Source organism: Lepidochelys olivacea (genome assembly GCF_965140295.1).
Source record: "Lepidochelys olivacea isolate rLepOli2 genome assembly, chromosome: 21".
Taxonomy (NCBI): Eukaryota; Metazoa; Chordata; order Testudines; family Cheloniidae; genus Lepidochelys; species Lepidochelys olivacea.
This window is the reverse complement of record NC_140431.1, coordinates 15727462-15739528: the sequence shown is the minus strand read 5'-3', so window position 1 is coordinate 15739528 and position 12067 is coordinate 15727462. Positions and strand designations below refer to the sequence as shown.

General features: G+C 52.2%; 1 protein-coding gene across 3 annotated transcripts in view; it reads right to left on the bottom strand.

Moving 5' to 3' along the window:
• CSRP1 (cysteine and glycine rich protein 1) overlaps positions 1–12067 on the bottom strand; it is a 39330-nt gene that overhangs the window by 6211 nt on the left and 21052 nt on the right. For 2 of the 3 annotated variants that reach the window (XM_084611117.1, XM_084611118.1), the window contains exons 2-4: positions 5032–5146; positions 2361–2529; positions 81–210 (exon numbers count right to left, since the gene is read on the bottom strand). In XM_084611117.1, coding sequence (XP_084467243.1) covers positions 81–210; positions 2361–2529; positions 5032–5143 — 411 coding nt within the window. In that variant the 5' untranslated portion in view covers positions 5144–5146. The remainder of the gene's footprint in view (positions 1–80; positions 211–2360; positions 2530–5031; positions 5147–12067) is intronic. The other variant, XM_084611116.1, reaches the window with a different exon arrangement.

The following is a 12067-nucleotide window of genomic DNA, read 5'->3' as shown; positions in this document are numbered from 1 at the left end:
CCTTTCAGAGCTCTCAGCTACATGCTGACTCAAGAACCACCACCCTGCAGTCATCTCCCCCCACAGCACTGCTGTCTTACCTTCCCAGCGCCAATCACCTTCTCAGCAGCATACACAGCCTTCCTGCAGCGGGGGCAGCCGTTGGCACCGCCCACCTTCTGAGCCAACTTGGAGTCATTGGGGTTGTTGGTGGGCTGGTGGGGCTGGCTCCTGTTGGATTCCAGTTAGGGAGAGATTTAGTTACCTGACCTGCATGACTGGGAAGCAGCAGCAGACAGGGGCAGCTGATGAGACAGGGGGGCTCCACATTCAGGGAAGAAGAAAAGAGGTCTCTGCTAGGGCCAGATTGTGAGAAGGGCTCAGCACATGGGTTCCCGTTGGGGGCTGAGCCCTTCAGAAGCTCTGGGCATCTACACACTGGGAGAGAAGGGTTAGAACATTCCCCGCAGGGGGCACACAGTGCAGGCATGCTCCATGGGGGGCCTGCTTCCACTAGTGAAGCACGGCCCTGACGGATCAGGGCGCTACCATGAGAGACGGCAGGCTAGAGGCACTGTTGCTCCCATCATGTTGCGGGGGCCAGCAATTCTGGCGGGAGAAGCTCCTCCCACAGCCTGGATGGCTTCCTAGGTGCTATACGCCAAGGCAGGAGGGGAGAGTTCAAGACTTCAGCACAACATTTTGTCAAAATCCTTGCTGCTGTTTGACTGAAGTTTCCCTTTCCCCACCAGCTCTGCAAGGCCTACCAGGCGAGGTCTGCACTGCTCCCAAAAGGTGGGTGTTTACAGCACGAGGTGCCGGAGTCCGTCACTCGATGGAGGTAGGCGAGTCAACCCTATATCCTGCACCTGAGATTGACCCCGACTAGCTCTCTGTAGCCGAACCCAGCACCCACCGTCAGCATTGGTTCGGTTTCAGCAGCTCTCTTGGTATGGACATGTTATTAGGATGGACCGAATTACAAAGCGCGCTTACCAAGGGATGCTGCTGCACAGCCGGGGATCACGTGCGCACCAAAGGCTTCGGTGGCCAATGATGGACCGAGAGAACGGCTACACTGCAGCGTGTGTGCACGAGTGCCGTTGCAGCTCATGGAGACATTCCCACGCTAGCTGTATTCTAAGTAGCTGTCTGAAAACAGACATGAGGGTACAGCGACGCAGGCATCACCCTGGGATGCACGAATGAGTACGTAGCCGGGGGGGGGGGGGTCAAGCAGCCTTGCCCAGCCTGCATGGACCTCCACACCACAACATCTTCACTTCTATTTTTAGCAAGCTAGCTAGGGCGCAGCTAGCGCAGGTAAGTCTACACAAGCTGCAAGTCACAGCCCTGGCTGCCATGCAAACCTAACTGTAGGCCGAACACCCCGCCAGATCACCTGAAGGACCTAGCTAGAGATTGATCCAGGTGGCGCTTGATCTTCAAGGGGGCTACGTCCCTTTGGGATCTGCCTCGATGACGATGAACTCCATCGAGGTAAGAACTCCAGCACCTCTGGGATTTTACAGTGAGGCCACCTCAACAGAGCAATGACGCTGTAAACATACGCCTTTGTTGGGCAGCGAAGACACAGCTGAAGGGCTGGTGTACATAAGAAAATTTGTGCAACCCGGCAGCATTGCTCAGGGGTGTGAAAATCCACACCCCTGAGTGACGTCAAGCCAACCTAACCCCAGGAAGAACTCTTCCATAGACCGAGCTACTGCCTCTTGGGGAGGTGCGTTAACCACAGCCATGGGAGATCCCCTCCCGTCGCGCATTTGCTGTAGCGAGTGTCTCCCCCTAAGCACTGCAGCATTCTGAGTGTAGACATGGCCTAAGCCAAGCTCGGATTGTATTGGGCCCCAGAGTACAGGCCTCCTGTTCTTCCTGGTACTCGAACTGCCCAAGAGGGCAAGGGCTACTGGTCTCGTTAGGCTCCTGCTAAGTCACGTTCTAGCTGCCAGCTTGATTCTGTTCTCAGGGTTGCCTTTGTTAACGGCAGGGGGCATCGTCTCAGCAAGTGAATGGCCCAGCTAGACTCCCAGCTGCAGCCAGGCACTAGACTGATCCAGTCTGCGGATCCTGGGCAGAGGCTGGCGTTTACAAGGCTGGGAAGAGCCTGCCAGCCAAACTGCTGATTACTAGAGGTCAGAAGAGTGCAGAACTTTACACTGAAATAGAAGGACGCGGTAGAAAGCAGGATCTCTTCAGAACAGGAAATGCTAGCAGAGCTGCTCAGCTCCCCAGGGTCCACAGTGCAGCTCCCCGGGGTCCACAATGCCCCTCCCCACTGGGGCACCCAGAGCTGGGATGTGGGTACCTCTCTCCAATCCCCTTTTATAGTCACTATTTTTTAAATGAAGGCTCCAACTCACTCTTCGTATTTGATTCCCAGCGACTCTCCCTTGTCGGTGCTCAGGGTCCCTGCTCCCTGCCCATAGCCGTAGCCTTTGGGGCCATACTTCTTGCCATAGCAGGACCTGCAATAGATCTCTTCCCCGTGCACAGCCACGGTGGTGCTGTCCAGGTTCTTTTTACAGACCACTGGAGAGGAACAAGGGGAACGTCACCCGCAGACCTTGGCCAGGAGTCATCTCTGGCTTCTGGGCAGCCAGAACACACTAGCAAGTCGGAGAGCATCAGTCCTCCCAAGACATATTATGTGTCAGATTTTAAGGAGTAAGGAAATTCCCAGACAAAACCTTTGTTAATGTGGAGTGTGCAGAGCAACATACAGATGAAAATTCTTACAGGAACATTGGCATGAGTTAAAAACAACCGATCCACCCACCCAGGTAAAAGCCAGGAAGTTCAGCGTTAAAAGGTGAAATTGACATTAACCCCAATGCTGCCAGTGGGCAGAGTGGATGCAATTTGGGAAACGACGAATTATGAAATCCCTTTACAAAGCTCATCTGCACAGTTCTAAGGGTTAATCAGGAATGGTGCAGGCAGGGGAGGGCTGCAATGGATGGTCAGTGATCCCAACCTTCAAGGGATTGGTTCCATGGGACGATAGCAGAAAGTGTGTGTGCCAGGAGAAAGTCCAGCTCGGCCCAGGCCAACCCCGACTGGAGTGTTCTCCTGCCAATCAGGAGACTGGCAGCTTAGATAGCCAACGACAGGCAACACAGACAGTACTTTTGGATGCTTAGACACACTTGACCTCCAAGCCCTAGCGCTGGATCAGATAATCCAAGAGGAAGTTGTAGGGGCAGGGAGGAGCAGGATCAGAGGTAGGGCAGAGCTCACAACATCCCAGCTGGCAGTTACCTACCTCCGGCTGTAAAGGAACAAAGAGGCTGGAGGAGGGAAACAGTGGCTAGCCCAGCAACAGCCAAACACTGGTGTGTGACTGACAGACTCAACCCCCATCCCACACGCATGCCTTAAATGTCAGCAGGAAGCCGCTCCCCGTGGCCTGCTTGTCTCCTTGCCAGAAGAAAAATTTCTTGCCCTTAAACAATGTTTCAAGAATGCAAACAGAGCCGAGCGCTCCCCTCTGAACACTCTGCAGGCCCAGCACTTTTCACCTAAATATGGGATCTTAAATCTGCGCTTCCCATCCCCATGACTAAATATGGTGCTTTTCCTCCTGGGCAGCAGCTCCCCGAGCGCTCTCTGTGCTTGGAGAGTCGGAGGGGGAAAAAGGAAAAGGACAGTTTTTGCCATGTAAGGAGGGTTATGTCAGGAATTTCTGCGGGTTAAGAGCTTCCCAAGCCCCCTGTAGCAGAGCTGGGCTGGTATTCGGAGCCCATGTAGCCCAGCGGTTCAGCTAATCCCCACCAGCTGAGCCATCAGGCATTTAATCTACATTTAAAACTTACACAGCTACATCTGTCCCGGGGGTGTTGGGGGCGGGGGGAGAAAAGCACTCCCACAGCCAATATAGCAGTGCTGGCAAAAGCCCCAGTGTAGACGCAGTTATGCTGACAGAACTGTGCTTCTGTGGGCCCGGCCAATGTCCTTTGGGAAGGTGCTATTCCTACACAGGCAGAAAACTCCTTCAGTCAGCCTATGCTGCACCCACACCAGGGCGTACCTAGGCTCTGTAGTTCAGCTGTAGCCTTACGCTGGGGAGAAGCGAACGAAGACCGGGGCTCGCAGGCGTGCCCCAGTTCCTGTGCGGGGAAGCAGACACCAGAATGCACCTGTCGGGTGGGGCGATCCTGTGCCCTTGCATAAACTCCGGATTCTGTGGAAACTCCTCCCCTTCCCCTGCCAGTTACGATCTCTGGGGAACTACATTGCTTGGGACAGGAGGTGCCGGCAGTGGAAAGCAGCTGCAATACTCAACCCAGCGTTTCTCGGAGCACAGGTGACCTTCACCCAGGTGGGAGCTAGTGCATCAGTTGCCGGCCTCCTTTCCAGTGCTGGGTGGCATGTGGAGGCCGCCGTACGGATGGGCTGAGGCTACGACTGCCAGATGGGTGAGGGTGGCCCAGGCACCGAACTGTCAGCATCGGGTATGTTGCAGGCATTTGGTCACCAGAATGGCCAGCAAGCACAAGGCAAAGCAGCATCCTCTGTCCACAGATCCCCAGGTCCTGCAGGGTTCGAAGACCACACTCCAGCCGCCAGCAAGGTCCCACACAAACCCTTCTTTCTTCATTCAGAGGCAGGGCAGAGATGCGCCCTCATGGAGTTTCTAGCCCTCCACACCGCTAGCATGGCTTTGCTGTGGGATGGTACAGCCAGGGCTTTAAAATGGTGCATTTAGGCATTGGTCTGCGCTTTAGACCCTAGTGTGGTTTAGGGTTAGTGTTTCATTTAGCAATGTGGGGGCAGAAGTTGCATGGATGTTTTCCCAAAGCACTCCTGACATTTCAGTCCCTATATCACCCACAGTGCTTTGCAAAAATCCCTTCCCCACGTCTGGAGGAGAACGGAGAGCTGCTCCCAGCCCAGCAGTAATTAGCCAAATGTCAGCCATCTGGGTCTGCTCTGCAGTGGCAGGGGTATGTTTACATTGCTGGCAAGAGCAAGCAGGCCACGGCATTGCCAGGTCAATGGAAAGGCCAGGACCCCGTGGGGCGCTGTACTCACGGCACAAGAAGCAGGACTTGTGGAAGCTGTTGCCTTCGCACTGCACCTCCTCGGCAAAGTACACGGTCTTCCGGCACAAGCCGCATTTCTTCCCTCCGCCCCAGTTCGGCATCCTGTGGGAAACAGGCAGGAAAAAACAGATTCACCCCAAGAGCACTGAGCAAGACAACCACTGGATGGTGCAATTAGAACCCAGGACACCCCGCAGGTGCCGGGGAAAGATCCTAATGTCAGAGGGACATCTCAAAACCCAGGTGTGTAGGCTCCAACCAAGGACATACGCTCTGCACCTAAGTCACGTGATGCACAGATTGGAGCTGCATACGCTGGCATTGCCTGCAAATCCCAGCAATGTTTCCACTTGTGTCCCAGAACTTTTTTGCCTGGAGCTGGAGCATAGCATTCTGGCGCTTGTAGTTAGTGCAGGCGCCCCTAGGTATAAGGGAAGAGTGGTGGGATGCATTTGGTATATGGGACACACACTGGCTGCCTCAGTGGTGTCTTCAGCAGCTCTTCATCTGGCCCATGGCCGGGCCTAGATCAGTCTCTCTGCTCAGTGTGGCGATTCAGCTACCCTGGAGTGCTAGGCGGGGCATGGGCAGGAGATCAGATTCTTGGGTCACAGGGCACGCAACAGAGATTTGTGACCCTACAACATGGAGAAATAAGACACCCCTTCATTGCTTTGCCAGAGGTACAGGAATTTCCCCATTTCCTTAGACGCCTAGGCCAAGGAATTTTAGGGGAGAAAAGGAATCTAGACAGACCTGGGGCCCAGGAGAAGTGCTGTTAACCTAAAGTGCCCCTCACCATAGTATCACCTCTGGACGTGAGAATTTTTGTCCCCTTTGGGCATGACTGACCCTGTACTCTTCACCAGGCCAGAGAGAACCAGCAACTCCCCGTTATAAAAGGGTAAAGGAATGGGAGCTGGAAAGCGGAGAGGAAGAGAAGAGAATCTGCACAGGCTCAAACAGACCGAGTCTCACGCCGCATTCTGAGCCCTGGTTATCTCCCAGGGGAATGACAAAGCAACAGGCCTGGGGCAACATTCCCCAAAGACTGGCGAGCTGGAGTGTGGGGGATGAGAGGGCTGGAAGAGCAGCCTGAAAAATGTCACTAGAATCTGAACATCTGTCCTGCATCTGCTGGTGAGGATGAGAGAGGGGAAGGGGATCCTAGATAAAGGCAAGAGACAACATCTGTCACTGTGCCATGTATACCCAGACTCCGCAGTCCTCCCAATGCCCCAACTGCACGTGAAGCTGGAGTATTAGCCTTCCACATGGCCTCCCTGTTCCTGGGAGATTGTAGTTTTATCTTGGATCCAACGCCAGAGAAGAGAATCAAGGAAGCCCAGGATCTCTGGAGACATGCCCACAGACTTGACAAGGCAATTAAATGTTTTGTGACATTTGTCTAGGCCAGCCCTGAAGTTCTAACTTGACTGTCGTGGGTGGAAAGTGGGGCTTCCCATGGGGTCTCCTCTTTTCCTGGAGACTCAGTGCCAAAAGGGTATCAGAAGGAGACCACCGAGTTGAGGCCCTCCATATGCGACCCCAAGTTTTATAAAGTGCTGAGTAATCAATTAGGATCAGGCCTTCAGCTAACCCCCAAGGACAGAACAAGACATAATTCATCATCTAAACTGGCTTCTCAGTGCATTGCAGGCCCCGATACCCTTCCAGGGCCGGTCTCATCCTCTGCCCCCGCCAGCCCGATGGCACTGGGCTGTAGAGCAGTTGGGACAGTGCTTTCTCTGGTGCCGTACAGCCAGGTAGAGAGATTATTCCAAGGACCGTGCACCCGGTGGGAACACGCAGCCTTGTGCTCTTTGGCACAACATCAGTGAAAGCAGCAGGGCAAGTTCCCAAGAGATACAGACGGGTTTGCCCAGACTGACGCCACACACCAGCCAGAAGAGTTAACGGCCTCTGCCAGCTTTAGTGTTACAGCCATGATGAAAAAGAAGCATGGTTCAGTGGTTGCAGGGGACGGGGCGAGAGGGGAGGGGAAAGCCTGGATCTGGGGGCCTTTCCTTATTCTCTCTCGGACTCCCTCTGTAACCTAGGGCAAGTCACAACCTCCTGGTGCCTCAGGTCCCCCGTCTGTACAATGGGGTAATACCCCTGCCCTGCCCCACAGGTGGTTGAGGAGAATAAGTGCACTGAAGACAGTGAGACCCTCCAATACGGCCCCATCACTGCACTATAGATATTTTAGACTGAGAGGTGAGGCTGCAAACTCCACCTGCCCACAGAGTCCCGGTGAGATTGCCCCCTTGAGTGTTGGCAGCATGAGGCTGTCGTTCTTCTGTCAGGAGAGGTCGAGATCTTGCAGTAATGAAAGAGCTACATAAAATATTCCACAAAACTCCTGATTTAGGGCTTGTCTACATTTGACATGCACAAGTGGCAGGGCTGGGACACTGCAACGTAGACACTCACTATGGCAACAGGAGGGGTCCTCCCCCCACTGTAGTTAATCCCCCCACCCCACGAGACCGTAGCTAGGCCAGCGGAAGAATTCTTCCATGGACCTAGGACTATCTATGCTGGGGGTGAGGTTGGCTTAACTATGTCACTCGGGAGAATGGGTTTTTCCACACCCCTTAGCAACACAGCTGGGTCAACCTAGCTTTTTAGTTGAGGCCAGGCCTTACGGTCAGTCACTCATTAAAGGAGTTTGATGATCTTAGCCTAGGTTCAAGTATGCCCGGACTCAGGCCTGGGACAGCAGAGAGCTCCAGGTCAGGACTGAGGGCTGGTCTACACCGAAAAAGTTACAGCAGGATCGCGTCATCTCTCGGGGGTGTGAAAATCCACCCCCCGGAGAGACCTAGGGAAGCTGACCTCACCCCCGGCATAGACAGTGCTAGGTGGATGGAAGAATTCTTCCGTCAAGCCAGCTGCTACCGCTCAGGGAGGTGGTTAAACACCCGCAATGGGAGAACCCCTCCTGTCCTCATACGTAGCATCGAGGCGGAAGCGCTGCAGTCATGCTGCGGTAGTGTTTCAAGTGTAGACGTAGCCCAGTGGTTCTCAAACTTTTGCACTGGTGACCCCTTTCACATAGCCAGCCTCTGAGTCCGACCCCCTAATAAATTAAAACACACTTTTGTATACATTTAACACATTATAAATGCTGGAGGCAAAGTGGAGTTTGGAGTGGAGGCTGACAGCTCGTGATCCCCCCCCCCCCCGCATGTAATAACCTCGTGACCCCCTGCAGGGTCCCGACCCCCCAGTTTGAGAACCCCTGACGTAGCCTGGGGGACAGAGCGGAGCCCAGCACCGGGCTAGCAGGGGAGGCTGCAGGACGGCACTCGTGCATTGGCGGAGCGGTGAAGGGGGCTGACCCGGGGGCTAGGCCTTGCTCTGGCAGTTCCTCGGAGTCACAGCAGAACATTCCAGTACCAAATATATGTAAGTAAGTGGCCTGCCTGAGTTGCAGGGATAAACAGCTACCTAGGATGGGGGAATTGTGTCAAGGGACCACCTAAGGGTGTCTTATGGGCAGGGTGACCCACTTAGTTAAAAGATTAACTCCAGCAGTCTGCAGCTCCTTGCTCCTCCCCAGTGCCCTGCAGGCTGGGGTTTGTGCATTTTCCTTTCTGCTGCCCTGGATGGCCTTAAAAGGACTGTTTCTCAGAATCTAATTTCACTTGGCTGGGGTGGGAGGGAGCTCAGTCCCGCTCAAAAAGGGCGGCTCCCTGGAGAACAACAAAGCGGATATCAGCCCTACAGCACCAGGCCGCAGGCAGCCCAGATGCAGACGCCCTGCAATTCCCAGGACAGTGCTCTGGGGAAGGCCACATCTGTGATTAGAACAGAGCTTCTCGGACCCTTAGAGTACAATCCTAAGTATTTGCCCACCCGCCCTATGTCAGATACCAGCCTCCCCCGTTTCAGAAGGGACAGAGAGACCCATCACCCCCTACTCCTCAGTTCGTCCCCTCCCCCCCACTACTCCTGGACAAATTCCATCTCTAGTAACTGGCCAACCCTGTAGTTTCAGAGATACACACATATCTGTTGTTCAGTGCTCCAGCATGCGCTGTGTTCCACCCCAGAGGCAGCTGCAACCAAGTTCAGTCTAGCAGGATTTGCTACAGCAGGCACTGAATCCAACTGTTTGTCCCCCTCAATGGGACAGGTTTTTTCAGGAGCAGTTGTGGGAGAGGGGTTGGGATGATCCCTCTTTGACCCCAGCTGTATGACAGATTTAACAGTGCAGATGCAGCCTAAGAGATTGTGAAAGTAGAATGAATTATATTGAAATTATAATTCATTAAAGAAATGCTACTTGAAGGGTTTGTTGAAATATAGTTGTCAGGAAGAGAAACATTAAGGAGTGTGAGACAATGGGTCCTCAAACTAAATTAATTTAGAGCTCCTACTGAGCTAGGAGATTGGTAAACGTTAGTATGCAAATAAGATATGTATGTATATTTGTCAGTTTCTCTTTCTTTCGTCTCTTATGTTAAATTGGCTTTGGCTTAGCTGTATAAATAAGTTATCTTGAACCTCAGAGAGGGGCTCACATCTGGGTGCATTAGCAAAGTGCTTTGCTAATAAACAGAGTGGTCTGACAAATTATGTGAGTCCTGAATCGGACTTTGACAATTTGGAGGTTCCACCGAGATAGCAACCGTCTTCACTGGGGCCGTGTGACTCCTGCCTGTTCTTAGGATGGCTGTGGCAAGCTGGCACCTGGGCATTTGGCCCGAGCGGTCCTCCACCAGAATGGAAGGGTGCATGACCACAGTGAAGTCTACGCCATCAAACCTGTTGGTTCCCACTCTGATCTGGTAGGGATCCCGGGATCTGACATCAGGAATCTGGTCAGGTAATTATTTCTGTGTTTTGTCCGGACTGAGAACTGTCTTGTCTCTGTGTCTATCCGTCCCGCCTGTGGTGTGTTTGAGTCTGGGCGCCGTCTCCATCCGGTGATCGGTTGACCAAAGGGTTCCTCTCCCCACGGTCTGAGTGAGTGAAATCTGCACAATCGCAGCCGCACCGTGCCTTGGGTAAAACCCTTGGTGTGAAAGCAAGAGCGATTGAGGCAGTAGCCTGTGGGCTCCTTTCGTGTGTTGCACCGGGCATCGCTCTGACGAACCCGACTTTCCTTCTTGTGTGATTGGTGTGTGAAGTCCTCCTGTATGGGTAACCAGACGTCTAAGTTGGGACAGTTCCCTAAAGGAACGCCGGCTCAGTTTATGTATTTTAGGAAGAGTCCGGACTCCTGTAAATTTCTGGAAAAATGGTCTAGGCTAAGGGGGTCAGGTAGAGTGGCTACTACCACCACTACGCTTCTATCCCCAGAAGCCTTTACAGCTATTCTGAGGGAAAACGGGCCCTTTTCCCACAGAAATGATCTATAAGGGACTGCTGCAGGCAGCAGACAGAGAGAGAATCTGATCAAAATTGTTTACTATTGGGTAATGTAATCAAAATCACTAAAGGATGTAAGGGGTTTCTATTGGAACTTAACTTGGCTGCTCCTGGTTGTGTCTAGTTGTACAAGATGGAAGTGTAATCGGGGTACAGTTGTGTAAAAGAGTAATCACAGTTCAAGGGATGTTAGGCAAAAGAGAATTTTGTGTGTGTGTGTGTATAGTGCTAAAATCTGAAGCTGTGTCTCAGCTATTACCCGAGAATAAACTTATAGCTTGGTACAGCAGAGAAACTATTGCAAACATGGTCTGTTGCACAAGAGGGGAAACTGAGGTACACCACCTCATGAATTTCATAAATGACCAGTGAGTGGGGTAATTCACTAGCCTGACTATAGAACAAAGTAAGTACAGCCTGGAGGTAATTCTTCTGGTTTTCCTGCAATTAGCAAGGGAATTTGGAAAAGAAAGTGGTATTATTATTAAGCAATAATCTGTCCCCACCAGGGGGGTGGAAATTGTTTCTTTTATTTTTAGACTCTACAAGCAAGCTGGCGCCAGCGGAAGAATAACTCAGAATACCATGGATATGTGTTCTGTGGTTGTTTGTCTGTGGTGTTTGTCTTGTTGCTAGCATTGTTGTGTTTTAATGAACAGAAAACCTCATGACATGGGTGGGGGATGGCTTCAAAAGGCTGACCTTGGAGGGGGGAGATGTGTATGGGCATGCAAAAGGCTAACTCGGGAGAATCCCAGAATTCAGTGGCCACTGTTAGGATCTTGGGACAAAGACCGAGTAGACGTCTTAAAAGACAAACTCGGCCAACCTAAAACTAAATTGGCAAGAGGAGAGGTTGATTGTTTCATGCAGTGGTGGGAAGAGGCAAATCATAGATGGACAGAATCAAAACTTGCCTCTCTCAAAGATTCTGGCTTCCATCCCACCAGATGCAACTCATTTTACTGTTGTTGATTTGTGCTCTGCTTTCTTTTCTGTCCTGGTTCACCCTGACTCCCAGTTCCTGTTTGCCTTTTCTTACAAGGGGCAACAGTACACATGGACCACACTGCTCCAGGGGTATACTGAAAGCCCGTCATATTTTTCCCAAGCATTAGCCCGAGACCTTGCTGACCTTGTTTTCCCGTCCAGGTCCACACTAGTCCAATATGTAGATGATCTACTCCTCTGTTCCCCTTCATTGTCTGCCTCTGAAACTGACTCTTTAGTGCTCCTTACTGCCCTAGCAAATAAGGGACAAAGCTTCTCGCTCTAAACTACAACTCTGTCAAGCTTCTGTCACATACCTCGGCTTTCTCCTCTCCCAGGGTTCCCGTGCACTTTCACCCGCGTCCAAGCTATCCTTAGCTTTCCCCGACCCCGCTCCCCACGCCAGGTCCGGAAGTTTTTAGGCATGGCTGGATTTTGCAGACAATGGATTCCCCAATATGCCTCCCTTGCAAAGCCTCTCCAGGAACTCCCCCACACTCCGTGACAACTGGTGGCAGTTGACAAATATACATGCATATCTTCTTTGCATACTAACATTTACCAATCTCCTAGCTCAGTAGGAGCTCTAAGTTAATTAGTTTGAGGACCCATTGTCTCACACTCCTTAATGTTTCTCTTCCTGACAACTATAT